At 37.0% G+C, this 22,461-nt stretch overlaps 2 protein-coding genes and 1 long non-coding RNA gene across 5 annotated transcripts in view; 2 read left to right on the forward strand and 1 right to left on the reverse strand.

Annotated features, from left to right (window-relative positions):
* The first annotated feature begins 45 nt into the window (after window positions 1-45).
* Window positions 46-4,319, forward strand: LOC110833109 (uncharacterized). The gene is made up of 2 exons (XR_002544128.2): window positions 46-169; window positions 541-4,319. It is a non-coding gene; the product is annotated as an uncharacterized LOC110833109 (long non-coding RNA).
* trsn (translin) lies at window positions 1,984-20,820 on the reverse strand. Of its 3 annotated transcripts, none has more exons than XM_087344131.1 (5): window positions 20,782-20,820; window positions 5,899-5,992; window positions 4,360-4,572; window positions 4,039-4,118; window positions 1,984-2,364 (listed from the first exon to the last, which is right to left on the reverse strand). In XM_087344131.1, exons 1-5 carry the CDS (start codon window positions 20,803-20,805, stop codon window positions 2,107-2,109), a joined length of 669 nt encoding a protein of 222 aa, XP_087200257.1. In that variant the 5' UTR covers window positions 20,806-20,820; the 3' UTR covers window positions 1,984-2,106. The 3 variants fall into 3 exon arrangements, with proteins under 3 accessions (XP_087200257.1, XP_087200253.1, XP_021926442.1); XM_087344127.1 differs by lacking the exon at window positions 20,782-20,820 and adding an exon at window positions 6,916-7,048; XM_022070750.2 differs by lacking the exon at window positions 20,782-20,820 and adding an exon at window positions 6,342-6,683.
* Window positions 20,509-22,461, forward strand: part of LOC110833106 (U-scoloptoxin(01)-Er1a) — a 35,456-nt gene continuing 33,503 nt past the window's right edge. Inside the window, exon 1 of the mRNA XM_087344144.1 lies at window positions 20,509-20,554. The gene's annotated coding sequence lies outside the window, so the exon portion shown is untranslated. The remainder of the gene's footprint in view (window positions 20,555-22,461) is intronic.

Raw genomic sequence — 22,461 nt, forward strand, 5'->3', positions numbered from 1 at the left:
TACCACTACGAAGGGACTGAAGTATCTGATTTGACTCATATTTAAATTAGAATGGCGACAACTGAAGAAGAAAAGTCCTATTACGTAGCAGTTTATAGCAATATTCCAAAGTTAACAAAGTGCTTAGAAACAATTGTACCAGATATACTATTTCAGGAAGTTTCTCCTGGTAATATATTATTCATTTACAATGTTTAAATATATGTTTATGATTTTAAATTTAAGTTCTGCGACTCGGTGAAACTAGGTTGAGCAGCTAACCGTAAATGTATATCCCACAGCCTTGTATATACTGAAAGTACATTGTGTAGTGGCATGACGAAGTACATGAAAAGATCATACCACCGCCTTTTGAGATGGTGGTCCTGTCGCGGAAGTTTATTAACTCGTGTATGTACCACGTGTTGAGAGAATGCCGCCACAGTATGCAATAAATAATCAGTTACAGTAAATTTCATTCTAAATCTGATGCTGTCAACTTAAATTCGTTTTTTTTCATATGCTCTACCATTCCTAATTTTTTCCCACATTCTGTCGCAGGTTCTGGAGAAAATATGGCCATCTTCCTGTCCAACCAGCCACTGAAATATTGCTAGACATAGACAAGAGATACCAAGGTACCCTGTAAGAAGTTTTATATCTTCTCATATACCAACATTTTTAACAGCTTAATGAAGAAAAAGCAGACTGAAGTCAACTTTCAGTGTCTTTAAGTTAACATGAGTTAAAACAGCTGACTGAAATGATGATCCATTTATATCTCTGCTGATTGTTATCATTCAGTCTGATTCTGTGTCATAAGATGGCCACACACAGCTAGTCTCCAATTCAACTCGAAGAAGACAGAAAATTTCAGTTTTAATAGAATTTATTATACAATATGCAACATTTTATGAGATGCATATCATAATAGACAGAAAATATGAACCAGTTTTCTAAAGAGAAGGCAAACTCTGCTGATTTCCCTGATGATGGAGGCAGCAATGGTCATACTGCTCTTTGACATAAGGTCAATAACTACAAAAAATGTAACAGGAGTGATATTTCTGTCTTCTGCTCTGGTCTGCATGGCAACATGATAACAGCAAACTATCACTGGGTGGTTCCAGATTATTATTGTCACAGGAAGAAGCAACATGCATCTTCTGACAACACGTGTTTACATGATCCGCCCAGGTGCATGGCTGAACCTGAAATGGCTGATGTCACAACAAAGCACAACTTGCGATGCAGCTGGCTGCCACTCATTCTTTTAACACACATTATGGCAAATACATTTGGAAACATCTACTTGTTTCATTTTGTAGCCAGCCAGTAAATATAACTTCATATTTTTGCTTTGTGCTGTTTAAGTTAAACAGTGTTCAGTCCTAATTATGGCAATGAAACAAAAGTGCTCAAACTTCAGTATGAAGCTTGCAGTAATATGTCCACGTGAAGTTGGGTTATTCCAATCATAGAGCATAGAACCAGTCTGTAATGTAGCATATATATGTTCATAAGCTATGTGCAGCAAATTATGGGTAAACTGTGGGCTGGACTTATAGGCATGCAGTAGATGGGGCATGGGACTTCCTGTTTGAACAGAAGTGATCCTAATATGTGGTCAGTTGTAAATATGAGAATCTAACTATTTGATTCAGATAATGCTCAAGAAGCTGAGAATGTTGAATTATTCTTAATTATTTTCATACCTTCATAACCACTTGAACAATGAATAAATACTAATCTAAGTGCACAAAGATTTTTAAATCTTAGTACCATATTGTGGCACGTAACTAGAAGTTACGAGGCAGGCTGGAAGATCATGTGTCTTAACTGTTTTTAAATATTATCAGTACCAATTAGAATGAGAATTTGTCCAAATTTAGTAAATTCTCATTATACTGAGATTGCACTGTATTACCTCAGAATTTGTCTGGAAAGACTAAGGAAAACCAAAAAAGATAGGTAGTCCCCAGGCTGAGTTTCAAACACAAGACCTCTCCAAACATGGTCTATAATATTTATCAACATTTTGTCTTGATACAAAAAAAAATCATTTTAATGAACATATCATAGTACAGTCACCTTGAAAACATACTTTGCTGATATTTCCAGGTACAGTTAGGCTTTCTCTGAAATATCTCCTTCACCCATGAGATTGGTGCTACTCGTTTCAGGTTTAAGACCTCGTATTGTGAGGTCATAAACCACCTCCTCTATCTTCTTCACATCATACTTCAAGGCATCAAAGCGTTTTCGAAGAGAATCATTCTTGAGATTCAGAAGACGAAACCCAGCATTTAGTTCAGCTACAAACCTGGAGATTTGGAGTGGACGGGAATAATCACCGCAAGTGACACTGTTCACTGCAAATCGTGACTGTAACAAGCATAACCATTCCACACATTACTTGTCTATCTACAATATTGGACAAATATTTTTTAAATGACAGGCTGCAGTATGAATTCCAATCCAAAAGTAACCATATATCATAATTACAAATCTAAATACTAATTTTGTTCCCAAATAATTGTTAAAGCTAAGGTTGTAATTCATGAGCTTGAAAATGAATTCTGAATGCACTCCAACAGGGGCTGGCTTTTTGTATATCTGAAACACTGATATTTCCAATTCTTTGTTCTTTTTATGAGGACCATAATAACTGATTCCTGCTCTTTGGGTTCATGGATAAAACATTCAATCTTGAATCAATACACAGCTTAATCCTTTTGACTTAGCTACTTGCCTCTTATTATGGTGTTTCTTGTAGGTTATGATTCAACTAGTTACGAGTATAAAAAAATTTCCAACATATTTCTTATAATAATGGGTAAAGATAAGGACAACAGTAGATTCCAACATCTTACAGCTACATTTTTATTACTACTCTGGTGTTTTCAACAGAGTTATAATTTCTCCAAAAACGTTTTCGTATCAGTACTGTAAATGAGAATACATCTGGAACAAGATGGGGTGATAAGAATAGGATTCAAAATGATTCTGATATTAACTGACTGATTTAAAAATGATAAGTATTGTTTGGTGACAAGACAGAATGACTGTGATCAATATGATCAGACTCTGAAATCTAATAAATATACTTTTGAATTAGATCAACTTCAACAATTCCTTGCGGTTTATTAACTCAATTTTATCAACTGGGTGGTTGGCAAAACTTAAAGATATGAAGTCTTAAGAGATAGAGTATAAACAAAGACATAACATGGGGGAAACTGTATACCATGTTTCAATGCTTAAGAACATAAAAGGGTCAATTGGAGTATGATGTGAACAACAGAAGTTTATTTTGATCAAATTTTAAGCCTTCTGCAAGAATTTTTTTTGAAATGGTTAAAACAAAAATAAAAAGGATTTCAACAAATGGCATAAAGAGAAACCTAAAATTATTCAAACAAAGAAACTGTAATGCAAGTTTCGAGAGATGGCAAAGACAGTTTAATGGGAAGAAAGCCTTCAGAGAAATACTTTTAATCAGGTGCTCCAGAATTTACATTCCTCCACCTAATATTACTACAGTGCTAATTCTAGGAGGATAAAATGGGAGGGGCATACAGAATTTTGGTAAGGAAATTCTGAAGGTAAACACACTTGGGTCAATTGGATATAGATGGAATAACATTAAAATGGCTCTAAGAAAAATAGTGTGGAGGTGTGGACTTGTTTCAGCTACCTCAGGATGGAGTCCAACGGTGGGCTTTTGTGAACATGGTGAACCTTATGGCTTCATAAAATGAAGAGTATCTTTTTATCAACATAGTAACTACCAACATTTCAAATTCAGTATTAAACCATACAGCTAGTAAAATGATTATGACCACATTAATTTTATGCTTTACATAATGCATTCATATAAGTAAAGAGCATGAATTTAGCAACTCTTTATGACTTCACAATAATAGTTTAGTTCCATCACCTAATAATATTTCTAAAATTTAATTGCATTCTTATAGAATACAAACAGAGCAGGGTGGTCTTTGGTCTTTTCCCACATTTTACTCTTTCGAAACTAAGTTATAATCAGAGAGAAGATACCATCTCTGATGAAAGCTGCAGTAGACCCATGAGATAGTCTTCCAAGTCCAGATGAAATCCTTCATCTCTCTGAACTTTCACTGTAAAAATGGAACACAGTCTTGTGTAAGGTGCTTGTGACCTGCTAACATATCACAAAGTGTAAAAGGAGATCCTAAAACACATCACAACAGATCATACAGAATCTATACTGTTTTTGATTATCACTGACCATGGAATGTGAAGGTAAATGTTCATCAACTGTACAAATACAATATGTCAAATATATGAATGGGAAGTAACTTCTGGAATAACCTGAGCAGTAAGTTCCTATGAACCTACCTCCCATGATTTCTGCAACAGTTTCCCTGGATGCTAGTTGCCCCGATTCCAGGTAGATGGTGAGTGAAGCAAGAAATGCAGCACGCTGGCTCACAAATCGCCAGTGATCATGATACCGATAATAATGGTCTGCTGGTATCTTTTCTGCTAACTTCTTGTAGCCCTCTTTGATGCCACCAAATAATGTTCTTGCTTTCTGACAGCTAGCGGGGACTAAGAAGTGCCATTAATATAGGTTAACTGATACCTGTGTTAAATTTGACCACTTTAAGATCTTTATGGTTACATTATATTCAGTTACTTAAATATTCAGCTAGTCTTAGCAGCAGTAAATACTGGGATCATGTACTGAAATCCTGGTCATGGCATGGATGATTGTCTGCATACTTTTGTATTGCCTGCTGCTGCTACTGCATAATGATAGAGGCCTTCCTGAATCCTATTCAATGAGCCTGTGCACATTTATCAGGTTCAAAGTATCTAATTAATTCTAAACTGCAAGAGCCAAGTGTGTTTAAACATTGAATGTATAGGATGAGAAACAAAAAAAATGTTCCACTTTGTTGTTGTTGTTGTTGTAATGTTGTAACCAAAGCATCATAATGTGTTCAAACTGCGACTGTTGCATATGTCTTAAATTGCATTCAGATAAGTGTACATATATTAATGTCAGTCAACACACTGCAATATTTCATAACAACACAGTGAGGTATGTTTAAAATGTTGTTGTTATCAGGCACTATACCATGATACATATTATTTGAACTTATCATGTTTAGACATATAATGACACAATGGTATTTGTATAATATTTATTTCTAACATATGCTTATATCACTTTATCTATAACACTATTCAACCACATTACCATCATTAAACCTGAGTATTAAAATTTAAATCAATTCTCACTTATGGTACTGAATCATGGACTATCTGAAGTAATGATTGAAAAAGATTAATATCAGCAGAAATATGTTTCATAACAAGAACTGTGGGTTACATACTTTTTGATCACAAACGAAATGAAGAACTTATGGACAATTTGGAAAAGCAACTACACATTACACCAATAATAGATTTTATAATACAGTATTCAGAAAACCAGAAAGAACGCACTCAGAATAATTTCAAGCAGGATACCAAAAATTATTTTTGGATATCAACCAAAAGGAAAGAGATGTTTGTGCTTAACCCTCAAAAGATGGACGGAAACTGTTATGTAATGGCCATAACAGACCATAAGGCCTATACTGGAAAAGAAAAATATAATTTAAAATTTTTTCTTATTGCAAATTTCTTCTACAACATAAAATATAGCTTAATATCTTCCATTACCATTTTTGTTTAGTACCAATTATCACTCACACTGCAAGCCCATGCAAGTAACAATCCAGGTACAAGTATGGGTTGATATTCATCAATCAGAGATATATTTTTAACTTCCCTGACAAGGGAATAATAGTAAAATCAGTTGAGACTCTACAGAACTAGTATGGAAGATGAATACACCAATTACTAAACTGAAGAAAGCACACTTACTCTCCTGTATGCCACCTTCATGGTGAATGCTCTGAAGTGTTGTCAGAATTTCTCTGGCTGTTTGTTCAATATCTTTCACGATGTTCCGAATTTCCTGTATAAAAAATAAACAAATAACATATGCTCATTCCTCTTTTATACTGGGTTCATAACTCTTAATCACCAAGCATAAAGTGGTTATCACTCCCGTTTCATATTTTTTTGTTTCTGGTTGAAATCTCGGTCTGAAGACCAGAAATCATAACTGAGGTGCCTGCAGTCCTTTCGGGCAAATACCGGAATACACCTTAAATTAGGCCACGACCACTTCCTTCCGCACTTTCCAATGTAAATTATTCAGTAATTATTCTATAATTCACACTACATAATATATGCAACGGAAAGGTCTTTAGAAAACCTCATACTTTATACACAAAATGTAACAAACCAATAAGTATGCTAACCTCACGTAATTCTTGCTCTGTATTGAGATAATCTTGGAACGAAGTGAATACTTCACTCATAGGCAATGTCATTTTGACGTCCTAGCGTATAATAAATATAGCAATGAAGTCACAGGTGTTTATTTAAATCAGAATACAGCAAAATAGCAATGTAGCTATACTGATTTCATTTTCACGTCTTAATAATGAAGAAAATTCATTTTCTTCGCTTGCGTAAACTGTCCCGTTTTTAACTAGCTTCTATTTACAGACGTAGCCTACCACAACTATGAAATACTCGCGCAGCTGAAAAATCGATTCCAAAGATGTGCTGGAGCTGCCTTCAACGCCATCTTTGGACAGAAGATACCATGGAGTACCATCAATGCACGATCGCTAACTTAGCAAAATTAAATTACCTTACGTTTCACAGAATTTGTCGGGTAGAACACAAAACATTGTGTTTATACATTTACTGCTTCAGATTAATGCGAATGTAAAAGTTCCCAACAGCACAAAAATATTCTGCAACAAAAAGAGCCCAGAGACAACCAACAGTAGAAAAAGAAGGGTAATGTAATGAATTAAGTCAAACCTTTTTAGACCTCGAGAAGAAATTCAGCCAATGTGATGGCGAAAATATAGCGGACATGAAGGATTTGCGATTTTCATGGCGGTGAGTCCTGTTGGATTGTCCGCTATGTGAAGATCTTCAATACAGGATACGAAAAGAGTGTTAATGACTCGGCCGCTGTGTTTCGTGATATACTGTCAGTGACAGCAGAAAGACATTAGAAATAACGTTACCTGGAACTATACACATCTTACATCACATTAAGGAACACCTTTCGAAGTTTGGCGTACCCCAGCAAGCAGCATCCCTTTCCACTTTTTTCCAGTTCCTGCAGCATTTCTGCTATTTTTATTTTAATTACGTATTCTGTGACGCAAGTTGCTCACAGAACACGTTTTCATATTTCAATAATTATTATGTGAAATAGCAAGTCAAGACTTTTTGCTGCTTCAAAACTCTGCGTGAGTGGACAACGAAGAAGAGAAGGAGGCGAAATAACAAAGAAGAGAGAAAAGATATGATTGGAGAGGGAGAGATTGAGTTTATGTTGCACACCAGCGGCGTCGGCTGGCCGGTAGGACAACGTAACGTGCCTACCTGCTTCCGTCTTCACAAGCAGCTTCGTGAGTGCTGTCAAGTAAAGCTTCGGTATTTTGATGAAGACAAATACTGAAAACTCTTTGCTGCAGGGGTTTTCAATTCAATTCAATTAATTTATTTACGTGTTTGCCAACAGCAAGAAGCCAATAACAAAAACGAACATAAAACAACATTTTTAGTTCAGCTGCAAGACGCATTTCACTGTATGGCGTGTTCTTAGATTGAGCAAAGAGGAAGTCTCCAGATACGGAGGGTTTATACGAATTTCCTGAATGAACAGCAGAGGGCAGCCGACAAGCGGTTCTTCAGTTTGAAGGTTGGGCGGGCGGGAGGCTAACAACTCATCAACGCGGGAACCAGCGTGCAACGAAATGTTACACATGGCCTTAACTGTTTAGTGCTGTTTAGGCAATTACTTAACTTGCTTTACGATTGGGGCCATTTCTAAGTGGCCGTAGGCGCAGTGTAGCGAGACGAGCTTCTAAATTAAATATTTTTATATAATTATCAATTATTCACGCTGATTAAAATACTTTACAGATATGCTAAAAATTCGTGCCTAACAATGCATTTTATCTGATCGGATCTACTGCGTCTGTGGAGTACCACTCAACCACTTCAGTAAGACTTTTCTTTTTGAAGGTGATAGGCGGCTTAACACAGTTAACATAAACTTTCCGCTTCTGACGGCTAACATACCCAAACATCAAAAGTTACTTAAAATACTGTTTTAAATATTTTACCAAAAATATATGTGTATCCGCAACAACATGTACCTGCAACATAAACACCAAATGAGCAATATTAGTTATGAAAACCCGTAATTCAAATTCACAGTAGCGTAGTGGAACAATTTCAGGGAGACATAGCAAGATCCACGTGAACCTCAATAACGACACAACAGGGCAACTCCCTAATACAGCAAATCCTGTTCATTAACTCAGCAGATATCTTAAGGCCAGTTTTAAAAAAAGCATCATGATCAAGCTGACGAAATATTTAAACATTCCTTAGCTACCATAAAGCCTTGAGGTCTATTATGTAGTAACTTTCGACTCTTGCAGATTGGCATGCATATAAACATTCCAACTTAAACACATATGTAATTGTATGTATACACAGCACAGCTTCTCAAACATACATGACAACAAAGACATAAAGACGGAATTGGAGATAAAAAACCATAAATAGGCCTACATTAAGAATTAAGGAAGGGTGGGAGGAGAGAGACAGGCGTCATTGTGGACACTCCGGCGAGTCTGGAGGTCAGGCCGAGCTGCATTCTATCCGTATTATTCAATCCCCCGCATGTTACACGCTCCTTCCTATCTTTTTATACTTCCTAATAATCATTATTACAGAGCATGCATCTTCATTTTAAGCCAAGTGTTACGTATTTACTTCAAGACATCGGTTGTTCGTACTGACGAAATATCTCGTTTACAAACAATCTTCTGCTCTGATCTGCCTGTTATTTAACAGTGCCAGTAGAATAAAATATATAATTCCATCTTTCGTAATTTCGTACTGAATATCTATCACTGTCAACAATAAAACTCGCAAGTTACAATAAAGATAAAAAATAGTTCATTTTTTTGTTTTAAATTATCTAAATTAAATACTTTAAAATTATATATTTATTGCAAGAAAACTCGTGGGCCTAATAATAAACATGAGAATAGGTTGCGGAGGTAGAACGAGATTCTAAGTACAGGCCCTGAAAATGAAGAAGAAGAAGAAGAAGAAGAAGAAGAAACAGTTGTGAGTGTTGCATCCTCGTCTACATTTCTGTGGATGTGTGAACTTCCCACATTAAATCTTTAATTAATTACCGACTGGCAGAATTATGTCTATATAAAGCTCAACATAAAGTTATGCCACGTCTCGAAAAGTCTCTTCACCACCGCGACAACCTCGAATATGAAACAAATATCACATTTCTCTACCAATGAATTCTTTTCGGTACGTTTTAAGTTATCGTATCATTGAATTTTCTCAAAGTTCCAAGTTACAACAATACTGAAATCTTTCCAGCGAGTTTCAGCTTACTCAAGTGACCAACTACCCTAAATAAGTTTAACGTCACTCTAGAATTCAACGTATGTCATTAGTATTTTACCTTGAAATTTTCCCATTCTTGCATTAAGAGTATGTATGCGAACTTTACTGAAATACAACACGATATTCATCAGAGACAAGAAACGTGTTCAGAATCAAAATGTCCTAAAGGTGCGTAAGAGCGTTACCTCTTCCTAATTGTGAATGAATCCACGCCACTCAATGGAATGACTCGACTGTTAGCAGCAACGGAAACTAAAAGGAAGTGTGTAGTACGTATCCTGGAGGGGATGTGTGTAGCGACAACTACAAATTTTCCTCGTCTCATACCTACATTATGCTCATCGTAATTGTTTTCAAAGTCCCTCGTTTCAGGCTTACCAAGTACTCTCCTTGGCTGAAAACACTTGCACTGATCGGGAAACGTGTTCATTCCTTGCATTTTGTTTCGGATGAAGATGTCGCTTATATGGTTATGGAAAAGTAGCCAATAATATAAGACCACTTAAAGGCTCATTGGCCTTAATGCTTAATATGGGATAACGCTGTTATGCTGAAAATTTCTATTTCTGGTGAGAGTTCAGGTCAGCAAGATAATAGGTAGATCAGTGGCTTTTGTGCATGGATTTGCCGTTTAATAACACACAAAAAAAAATTCTGTCCCAGAATTTTTCAGCAACTGATACGTAACTTACTTGTATTCTAGAGGCAAAAATTTCTATGAAGATTTCTGTCTTCTGGGTTGTTGCGCTGTGTAGTCTGGTAGATGTTTACCAACGTTTCAGAGGTCATACTGCCTCCATCATCAGGGCGATGAGTATGAAGATTTCTGTCTTCTGGGTTGTTGCACTGTGTAGTCTGGTAGATGTTTACCAACGTTTCAGAGGTCATACTGCCTCCGTCATCAGGGTGATTCATCTACATAGCGCAACAACCCAGAAGATAGAAATCTTCATACTCACCGCTGTGAAAACCTCAAATCATACTAAAAATTCTAATATATATCCGGAAACCGACAATGCAGTTCGAGTGTCAGTATTTCTTGATTAAAAATAATTTACTGTTTAATTTATAAATGTGATCTCCTTTCCGTTATAACAAGGAATGAAATAATTAAAATTCTAGCTGAAAGCCGTTTTCAAAATAAATTAATGTATTATTACACTATGTCCAAAATGTTTAAAAGTTAACATGTTATTACAAATTGCTATAAATCTGAATTATTCCGAGGAAATGGGCGATCTGCCGGCAGATTGGTCTACTGCTGTACCGACCCCCACCCCTCAACGCCATATATAGCAAGTGCGAGGATGGGCCGGGGTAATGGGGGCGACTGTCACATTCTTCGCGTGCCTCTCTGTAGTGAAGGCCGGATCTGCCGCCTAGCAAGGTCGGGCGACTCACTGGCTCCAGCGAACTGCCGGCAACTTGTTCAACTTCTCATCAACAATATACCAAATAACGACAATGACACTAGCAACAGTAAAATTAAGTATCGCACAGCACTAATGCTAACTCCACGCAGAAGAGCACTTCTTGAGAAATTGATAATACTCTCAGGTGGTCAAAAGATCCCCCGCCTTTCAAGTTTAATGCCTAATTTAATGTGAGACTCAGAATCATGGCACTTAACTCAGTTTTCGATCTTTGCCTCGAATGTTTGTGCACGTTGAAAATTGCGTTGGACGTTTACAATAGACTTGGGAGAGGTCCCAGGTTCAAATCTCAGCTATCCTGACATATTTTCGTAGTTGTCCCCAGCTCCTTCATACAAATGCTGTGATAGCACCGTCTTAACTCAGACAAGCGCCAAAAATCATCAAAAATTGATGTTTTTTTATCTGAACTATTGAAAGTGCCGTTTAATAATCTAAGAATAAGAAAGAATAAATCACCCGAACAATGCCCAACATTATATTGTACGCACATAATCATACATGTCCTCCGTTCTGTGTTGACAGTTGCTATGACAACCAACGTACAGGAATAGAACGACCTTCACCTAGAACAGAGCACAGAGAAGTCCTTGCCGCTTACTGGCGCTGTCTACTGACTCAACTGGAAACCAGAGAAAAACAGAAGCCTACAGGCTACTTCGAATGTAGCTACTGCAGAGAAAATCCCCCATGAGGGTAGTTTGGTGTACTGAACAGTAATTTTGAATCGTTTTGCAGTCGTCTAATCACCGTAAACTAACTCCATACAGCACAGTCCTTCTTCAGAACCTACTAATCGCTCAACTAACTAACTAGATGGCTTACCGAACCCGAAGGTTCATCACCGAATTAACCAAAGCCCTCCACCGGACTCTGTTCTGGGCCAACAAAATCCATTCTCCTTCGACTCCTATCTCCCATAGATCCCGCCTGAGATTATCCTCCCATCTACGTCTAGGTCTCCTCAGCGGTCTCTTCCCTTCAGGTTTCCCAACTAGTACCCGGTGCACACCTCTTGTCCCATCCATGCGCGCTACATGCTCAACTAGTCAAGAAACTTCTCGCCTTTTGTAACAACTTAACGTATTTGCTCAATTTACTCTTAGGTTGCTTGTGCCCAGAAAGTAGCTCCCAGTAGTGACTGGACAGGAGTCCAAGTGGCCACAGAAACTGCCTGAATGTGTTGGCGAAGGCAGAAGTCCCGGCTCCTGCCAGGAAGCTTAACACCTGCCTTCCACATCCAAGTCAACCACTTTACAGGCTCAACTATCTTGGCAATTATCAAACAGAATAGAAATTGTAATTGTGTAGGCACTGGCCAGTCTAGAAGATATAATGCAGCGAGAAACGTGCAGATTTCAGATTTCAATGCTGAAACAAGACAGTAACATTATTTTCGATGTTAATGCAAGAGCCGAGTATTTTTTTAATATGCTTCAAACACTTTAGTTCCTTTTGAATTATCTAAACGTCAACTTCGATTCAGAATACAAGATTAGGGATGTCCGCAAATTAGATATTTAATTGAATGGAACACACGGATTCTAGCAAAATTTGTAATGGTACCTCATAATTCCGCAGACACGCAAGATTTATTCACCAGCCGAGCTATTATCAGCTTCTCAAAAAGGGACTCTGCTCCATGGAGTTAGGTGGTTGACTAAAGAATTTATACATTATCCGATGATAAGTGTGGATAACATCAGTGAAACAATTAGCAAGTGTAAATAAATAGGCCTAGTTGCAGCTTAATTAGAGGATTTAGCCTGCAATCGTACACGTTCCTCAAGCATTACGCATCGCAGCATATCTCAGGATCTGAGATTCTCACGACAGTGAATATGCCAGTGTTGGCAGATATTAACGTTTCAAAGGAACTCATTGACTCCATCTTCAGGACTGGAGGCAGGAGACTAGTATCTACCGATAAGTCCACAAGTCTTTACAACCCACAAAACCAAAAACGATATCTGAATATCGACAATCACTTGCCTCGCAGAATCTGTCTTCCTTGGGTCGGGCTCTATCCACGCTTTCACATCCAGTAGACGGCCGCCTGCATGAATGACTAATCGCTAGTATCAACACTCTAATGGAATTTCTAAGAACATGTTCTGGATCACACTCTTCCTCATTCTCGACCGAAAAGACCATCAAATAGTCAAATACGAAGGCTCCTTGAAGAAACCATTATGAAGCTAGGCTTGTTCCCACATTCCTCGCATTGCACAGGGAAATCCCGACTAGAAGACTCGTTCAAGGTAACGTAAGAGTGGTACAAGTACCTTGACATCGGAGTGTCAGAAGCATAAATCCCCCGCGACTATAAACAATTGACCATTATTTGATTCTTCACGTTTTAAGTTGAGTAAAATATCACTAATATGACTTTTAGAATTACCAATACAGTTAAAAATAAAAGTGATAAGGTTATTGTTAAAAGCATTAGTTAATAATGTAAATAAACATTGTTAGCTTTATAAATTGCAGTGGTAACTGTACGTACTGTCCCTTGGAGTTTCATGATTCGGGTATTTGCGCCCACGTCGATTTACAAGTTTCATGTTGTTCCCAGGAATGAACAGCTGTTGTTGAACAGTCTTCACAAGTAATTTAAAAAAAAACATAATGGAGAAGAAGAAGTGGTTCATGTTTGTCTGTTTGTTCACGTTTCATCTCCAAAGCTACTGAAGGAATTTAGATTTAATTTTATAGTGGGGTTCTGTTGCTAGGCGAAAAACACATCAGTTCATAATAGTATAATAGTACTGCATGTATAACTGCTATAACAAGTGAAGCTGAAATCAAAACCCACAGATGTTTTCGAAAATAAATGTGGAGTCAGCGCATCTTATATTAACTGGTTTAAGATACAACTGCTCGTGATTAAAAGGCAACATTTTATATCTGTATAATATCTATCATTTCTATTTAGCATTTTTTGCGATGTAATCTGCATTCAAAGAAATAAAAGTATGTAGCAACACTTACAATTAGTTTTCATCGCTAGATCTACTCAAGGATTACATCACCGTAAACTATATACAAACATTAGAAATATTCTGTTCTCGTGAAAGTCGAAATATAAAATTTTAAATGATGTTGGCAACACATAATATTCATTTGAAGTCACAACATTCTCCAGCATTCCAAAATTTTGAAGATTACCGTCATCTAGAATGTTGCATCATGTAGGCTCGTTGAAATTAACCGACGTTTCAGAGTTGCTTACTTACACGTCTCAACGTCAAAAGTCGATATCTACCAGGCTGCACGGTGCAACAACCCAGAAGGCAGCTATCTTCATACGCATTGCACTGACAACTTGAAACCTCACCTAGGTTCGGGGAATGAACAAAAAATTAAAAGCAACTGTCAGACATCTTGATTTGAAACGGGATAAGCATAATCCAATTCACAACCCCACACCCTATTTTAATACCAAAGGAAGTGGTTTCTTGCTTTGTTTTCGTACAAAAATTTGTATGCACAAATTAGTAGTTTAGATCGTGCTAAACAATCCGTCTAAGTCCGAAGCACTTCGTGACAATTTAAAACGTGCCAGCTCACTTCGCAGCTACATCCTAGATCATATCTGGAGGCAGATTTCTTCCTCCGTAAGTTGATGAAGAGTCACGTCTTGATGACAAGATGTCCGGTTGACAAGTGAAAATTGTTTATAGTTTGCAGTAGGCCCATGGAAAACATTACTTACAAACCACGTCAGCATTTCAACTACAGAAGTAACACAATGCGTCATTATTTTTGGAGCAGCCTTGGGATCGAATCCGGAGCCCGGATGTATGTAGGCGCCAGGTTCTAAGTCGCGGATGGATACGATTTATGAGAATTCTAGGCAAGGAAACAGTTACTGGATGTGACAGGAGTGCAGTTGTATGTGTTATGAGCAGTTTGAAACATGCGGTGCATAACAGAAACTATGAAGACCCGATAAGAATGTGACGTTGGTACTAAAATGAATCAGTGTGTGTCCATAAGTGAAGTGGCTCAGGGTTGTCCAGTAGCAAACTTTTATTTTAGTTGTAGCAAATCTTCGTGTATTCCAGTTCATTGGTCCACTGTGTATTTAGACGCACACTACAATCGGTTTGTCCAAAATGTGTACCGTAACACACTGAGAACTTCGACAAAAGTTAAAGATATTGTGTCGGAATTATGATCAGTCAGTGAGAAGCGATCGGTACCAGAACGCACTCAGCACCTTTATATCTACAGATACCTGTTCGAGTTACCTTACGACACGCAGTTACTTCTAAATAACCCCTTTCGAGAATCGATTTAGTATAATTGGTACGACTTAAAATAACATGGTCTCGGCCGAATTTACTCCAGTTTATATATTCCCAAACGTTTTACCAAAAATTCATTTTAAGAGTGTGGACATCTGGTGTCTGTGCCGGTAGGACTAGAAGTCGCGGCAACGGAGGCAGTGATACCGAAAACACAGCCACAAGAAACTGTATTCACTCTGATCTACCCCTTGATCTCTAACAAAATTTATATGAAGCGTCAACAAAAATAACATTTTAACCTGCATTTGTTATTTATGCGTGCTCCACAATTGGTCCACCTGACTCTTACTTTAATTAATCTAGTGGTATTAATCAGTGTCTATGAATTGATACTGCTTTATCGAATGAACATGTAACAGTAGCTCGTATCACTCAACGCGTTGTCTTTCTGACAAGACCGGCGTCAACAAAACCTCCAATAGCAACAGGAGGCTCTTAACATACGCCACTGTTACGTCAAGCCCACCTGAAGGTTAGCGACATATCCCGACCCTGAAGAGAGACCTGGGTATTTCGGAACGCCCTCCCGCCCCTCCGCAGCGAACAAGTATTAGAAGCGCTCAACACGACGGACCCCAATCACAAGTGCACACTTCATCGGGCAAAAGTACCCAGTGTTTTTAATCTATCTTAAAATAAGAGATGAAGTTTTCTCTACAAATTCTGTTACTTCGGTGCTTCATTCTGTGAATCCGTAAGACCGTCAGTGTTCCACGATTCTATTTAATCACGCGAAAACTTCCGTTACGGTTGAGGGAATGTTATCTCGAAAAATCTAACAATGTAGTTTCAAAGTGTTTTAAGCCTTAAACTTGTGGTGAATTCTACAGAAAATTAAGGGACCTAACGGCGAGAAACTTCCCACTGTGATTACTTGAACATCTGACAATTATTTCTAGAACCGGAACATCTCTGTGACCCATCTACTTTAAATTATGATTTTCTGCATTGTTGGGCCACGTAGTCTTGAGGTTTTATTCCATTATTTAGGAGGAGAATGCTGCCTTCGTCTTCTGGTATAGGAGTGACACCTGCAGCCCTGAAGATGAAGGCAACATATTCCTTTGAAACGCTGCTATATAACAAAAGACTGCACGCAACACAGAATATTAATATCTAACACAGTCTGTCGAGTAAACATCATATCTCACAACATCATGTTTAAGGCCTCCTTTCTTCGAAATAGGCCGGAATTAAATGTGTACTCGTTATTTTTACAGATCCGTATAAAATTAACTTCCGAATATAGTTTAGTGTAATAAAGAATTCGTAAAAAATCCTGCGTTATCGAAGTGGATTTCACATCTACTTGAAACTTCCACTGGCAAACTGTAAGTACTCCGCCATCAGAATGGGAATATTTTTGAAACATGGGTCTTCTCTCGACAAGCTTCAGGTAAGTCTATCTACATAATCACTAGATTCAGCAATGAAATTTAATTTCTTGAACAATTCTTGTGTTTCTGAGATTACTGAACGACAAAATTATCAAAAAACGACAAAGGAGACAAATTTAATTAATCGTTGTGAATTACGTAGAAAAAACCGTTAAGAGTGCTTTTGCCATTACCTAAGACTTGCCACCGCCTGGAACAGAGGAAAACTACAAAAACCTCAAAATTAGTTTGCTAACCGATATTTGAACCGCGTACCACCGTCAAGTGATACAGAAGTTCTAGCAAGTGAGCAATTTGAACTATATATGTATCAAAATGTAAATTTATTCCTTGACAATAAAATTTGCGATGTCATGAAATAAAACCACTTCTGTTATTTTAGGACCACACGCAGAAGGGAAGGGTGACAGCCAATGCTTCAGTATTTTCTTCAAATACTGTGGCGAGTTCTAAAATATTAATTTACTATAGAGAGACTTAAAAATATATTTGACATTACATACACGATTCCTCAGAAAACAGAATAAATGTGCAAAACTTATTCTACATGCAAATATAATATAAATTACGTGTGAATGTCATCTCAAAACATCTGATAGGTTTGTGTAAATGCTAAACATAGTTTTGTAAAGGCAACGCTGTTTCATGACGTCATAATGAAAAGTGTGTGATTAATTTCTTTCACGTTTTAAGAAAGAGAATTTATAGAAATACGCCATAAAGAGTTTTTGAAAATACTCTTACCTATTAATTTGTAAATCCATGGAACAGAGTCTTTCTTGAGACCTTAATAGTCGCTACACTAGTCAATAAATTCCTCACCTTTTATAGAACATAAGATTCATTATCGTCTTCTCAATAATTCGTTACTGAACCAGATGAACCCAGTTTACACCCTCACAACCCATTTATTTTAAGATTCGGTTTAGTATTACCCTCCAATATACAAATTTCAATTTCCTCGTATTGTATGCTAATGCCAGTGACATATTCCGGACATGGAAGGAAGAATATAGTACTGTCACTCATATGTTATGAAACTGCTGTGCATATGGCATTGCTACTTTCGAGTATTACAAGCCCTCCTACGAGATATGTGATACGCAAACCTTATACATGATTTAACTTAAAATCAAAGCTCTTCGCTTCAATTTAATGCTAAAATAATGCAAAATTCACTATACAGAATAGAGGTGAGAAACGCATGCAACATTTTAGATGAAAGACCACAAGGAAAGAAAGATGGGAGAATAAGATTAAAAATAATAATAAAAATAAGATTAAAGAAACAGAGTGTGACTGGCTTCGTTTATCTCACCAGTGGCGGGTTCTTGTAAACATGGCATAGCACGTTTGGATTCCATAAAACACGGTTTACCGCAGATTTAATGCATTGCTAGGAGATATACGTACATCTTGGCTAAGCTTTTACAAATACCGGATAAAACTTATTGAAGGCCATAAAACATGTACCGAACGAAATACCTCAAAGATTTATTCTGAATAAAATTATGCAATGCAACCACGTCACACACCGTCACACTACAGACACAAGTTTGCTAAACATGTTTCCATAAAGCTGTATTATTCTTCAGTGATGATAAATTACTTTACGCCGCTCTCGCATAGTTACTAACAATGAAAATAGCACTAGAAATATTAAACTCTCCACAGACAGTCGTCATTTTTTCCGTGCGCTAGAATTATACTTTCAAATTAGTGTTCTTTTTCCGGAAAATATCGTTGATTGTTCGAATGTAACTTGTGAATCATAGATCACAGAATCAACTGAAATTCTTATGAATGCCGGCGCTTGTCTTAAGTGTGTGGTGGGCGTGAACAAGCGAACAATTCTAAAACAGCGTCGAGGTTTGTGGTTGGTGGCTTCTTATTGTCGATATTGTGGAGGAAGAACAATAAGAAAATAAAAATAAACGTTGTACGAGCACATCAGAGCCATCTGGCGCCACAAATGTATAAGAATCAAGTCGTTTAATACAGAGAAAATTGTTATGTAAAACATAACATTTGGTGCGTAGATGTCTGCAATCTTATATTTAAGGACACACAATTCCTCTACAGCATTTCAGAAAAGGTAAGTTTATTTTAGCACAAACCTTCATAATTTCAGTGTGTGTTGTTTGCGAATAATTTTGCGTGTATTTTCGATCAAGCATACAGTAAGATGAATCATCCTTAGTGATTATGTACTCTGGTAAATTTATTGATCGCAAAATCAAAGTAATGACGAACGTAAGAATTTATGTCACAAACAGAACAAGAAGTATTTTACATCACGTAGTTTCACTTCATAATGGACATCCAAACAATTTTCAAAATTTAGCGCCGTGGCTCAAAATGTTGACGATTATTGATTTGATAATGCGTAAACAACTAGGAAATCTAGTTCTTGAAATAAAGATTATTTTTTGTCGAATCGGCATAACAGTTAAACAAAAATACTGCCAGCAAGGTATGTTTTAAAAGTGTACATAATTCAGCATTTTAATATGCATTGCAGGCAGGGATAATCTTGGAATTTTCCTGTTCTAGAAAACCAAGTGTACCATCACAATCGGAAATTTTCTAAATTATTAAAATATTAATAAAATGACAATGCAAAGAAAGCTGTTTTAGATAATGCTTAATACTGGTTCTTATTAACGTAATTAATGCATTATATAGTCCTAATCAATGTAGTTTGACCGTATGAAATCTGGAACGTCAGACACGGACACCGGTTAGGGACATTAGGACACTTGCATGACGACAGTAACAGGAGATGAACCTAATTACACTGACGTCATATGTAAGTAACAGATTGAATAATTTTACTTTACGAATCTTCCATCTTCGATTTTCTCATTACTTCGTGAAAACAGATTTAAAATTAGAACGTGAACATTATTTCCGTCTTATTGTGTGCAACTACTGTGCTAACAAAATTGTTAACATCATTACAAGCAAAAGGCAACTGGAGACAAAAGGTATGTTTTACTTTGATGTACACATATTTAGCAAATGCAGTAAATTTATCTCATTCACCCTGACTCAAACTAGTTTATATTTTTATCTTAGTGACATGTTATGCTTACTGGATATCACACTATGTGAATTCATTTTACATATTACAAAACTAAGAACAAATCATTTGAGCTATAAAGAGTTATAATCTTAGAACTCCCAGTCTAAAATCCTAAAGAGAACAGGAGTAGGCTTATATTAGGCCTACACTACAACAGTCCAACCTATGTAAAATACCCATATTTCTTTTGCACAGATACGTTTTACGTTAGTATAAAATTTGGCAATTTTAACACAATTTCGTAATAAAGCTTCGTTTTCCCATGACATTCTTGTTCTCTTTATATAATTGCTAACTAGATCACACAGTTCTTAAAGTAATTAGTTTCATTTTGTTTTAGTATATGATACCAGAATCTTGATAAGTAGATTTAGAAACATTGGCCCAGATGTGTATCCTTCGAAAAATAAAATAAAAATAATTTGTTGACCACATTTTCCTTTTAGTAGTGATTCTAGGATACTGGGACTCCACTGTATGTTTGACAAGACTTTAGAATAACTGGCTAAAAATGTGCACACTACATTTCGCAGTCAAAAGATACACGCAAATAAATTTTCGAGGAATATAGCACAGTTCTCTTTCAGCTAGTATGTCCACAAAAGTCTAGGCTTACATAATATAAGCTTCTGCAAAACATTAATCTGAAACAACTGTTATATCAATTCCAAATATGACCCTCATACAACTCTTACTTACTTCCAGGTTAATTTTATCTTCATGGTACCAATGCAATCATTCAGACCTACAGCCACTTTGAACTGCTTCTTTGTAAGTACCGGAGAAATGCAATTTTGTTAAGCGGTTTTAACACACAGCATCAGCAAACTTACCTTTCTTATCCCACCATAATTTTTAATCGACATCCGTAAAGTATCCTACGAATACACACAAGGTGAATTGATATTTCCGTTTCTTTGTCATGTACTGAAGTTATGTGGAGCACAGGCAAATTACTATCAATATTTTTGTATTTAGTGAATGTGTTTGTTACTCACACTGTCGTTGAAGTCTCCCAGCATAAACCAGCACCTCGCTACTGAGATACAGATAAAAGATAGCAGAGACTTCCAGCCGTGAATTCTGTAACAATAAAGCAACATCTGGATAAGTTCTCCCTGGTGCTTAACTAATCACCACGCCATCCAATCGTACTGGCTAGTGGAGAGATAGCTCCAAACATTCTTAACCTCGACATTAGATGGATGTAAGTGGTTAGCTTCGCGCCCTCAACTGCTTTACCCTCAAGAAAGAACCATGGTACCCATTAAACTGATCTACTGCTACTGGAGCATAAAGCTGGCCATTTACATTCATCTAATGCCACGTCTCAGTCGAGCGGTTAGCTATTTGTATTCGTTAGGTCTCGAGTTAAAATCCTGGCCGATAGACCGATTATATTGAAGCTCTTCGTGAATTTCCTTAGTTCATCTAGCGAAAATGTGGAATATGGCCACGACAACGTCCTTCAACATTCTTTTCAACTAATGAGATTTCAAAATCTGAAGGCGGCGAGTATGAAGATTGCTGTCATCCGGGATGTTGCGTCGTGTAGTCTCGTAGAAAGTAGCCGATGTGTCAGGGGTGCTTACTGCCTCCATAATGAGGACGACAAATGTATGCCTATTTATTCCGACTGGTCTATTCCCTTAAGATTTTTGAACCAAAACTGCGTAAACATTAATTATCTCCCCCGTGTGTACTACGCACCCCACCCGTCTCATACCCCTTGATTTGATCACCCTAATGATAAATGGTGAAGAATACAAAGTATCAAGCACCTCATTATGCAACTTTATCAGCCTCCTGTCACCACAATCCCTCTAGCCTCAAAGTTTCTCCTCAGTACTCTGTTCTCAAACATACATATAAATCGGACTGTTACCGTGTTGTCAAAGGATATATTAAATAAAAATTACTTCATTAATGGTGTCACTGTAAAGATTTTCTACACACAACATTGCATGCAGTGTACTGTTGGTAATGGCTAGTGGATGAAAATTATCAAAGTCCAATGGCCTACAATAACATGACTACGGAATGCTTTCGATTGAAATCTATCAGTAATTACTGTCACTGTAAAGGTAAGAGACGAACAGATAGAAACCCAGAATAATATGACAAGTTCGTAATGAATAATGGAAGTATTTCAAAGTCATCATAACAACAACATTATTACTTAATTTTTCGATTGTAATTTCATAAAAATTGGTTATTATAGGCCTACATAGCCCACCAGTAAATAACCTGTCATCATAAAACAGAGAGAATACATATTGTAGGACCATGAGTTAACTGTTGCATACTTTCACATACACTACTGTAGACTAGTACAAAATACACTGTAAATTCTCTGAACCAACATTACATTAGGCAAAGCATGAGCAGTTTTAGCACTCTTATATTAACAAGCTAGAATATATACGCATTGCGTAACAGTGCCGGTGAGTTCGCTCTGTTAAATGCCTCAACTTTCAACTCGTGAAAGTTAACTTCTGATGATCTCCTGTAACAGCGCAAGAAAGGCGGAGCGGATGAACAAAGATCTCCTATAACGTTTGATCTAAATCAGACCAAAATTTTTCGAGCTGAAGAGATTACTCAGCATAATGATCCCGTTTGTTCAATTATTTGAAGAACTGCAGGACTTGTGAAATGAATGTACTAGGCATAAAATC

This window comes from Zootermopsis nevadensis, unplaced genomic scaffold, assembly GCF_977971745.1.
Source record: "Zootermopsis nevadensis isolate Lab colony 2312 unplaced genomic scaffold, Znev_1.0 Znev_ptg000001l, whole genome shotgun sequence".
In the NCBI taxonomy this organism is placed as follows: domain Eukaryota; kingdom Metazoa; phylum Arthropoda; class Insecta; order Blattodea; family Termopsidae; genus Zootermopsis; species Zootermopsis nevadensis.

Bases quoted from the DNA above. Each gene is read 5' to 3' on its own strand.
- trsn (XM_022070750.2), bottom strand. From the start codon at position 6,413: ATGACATTGCCTATGAGTGAAGTATTCACTTCGTTCCAAGATTATCTC. The intron at 5,993-6,341 runs GTTAGCATACTT...TTTTTTATACAG, and splicing joins CAGAGCAAGAATTACGTGAG to GAAATTCGGAACATCGTGAA. The intron at 4,119-4,359 runs GTAGGTTCATAG...CCATTTTTACAG, and splicing joins TGTTGCAGAAATCATGGGAG to TGAAAGTTCAGAGAGATGAA.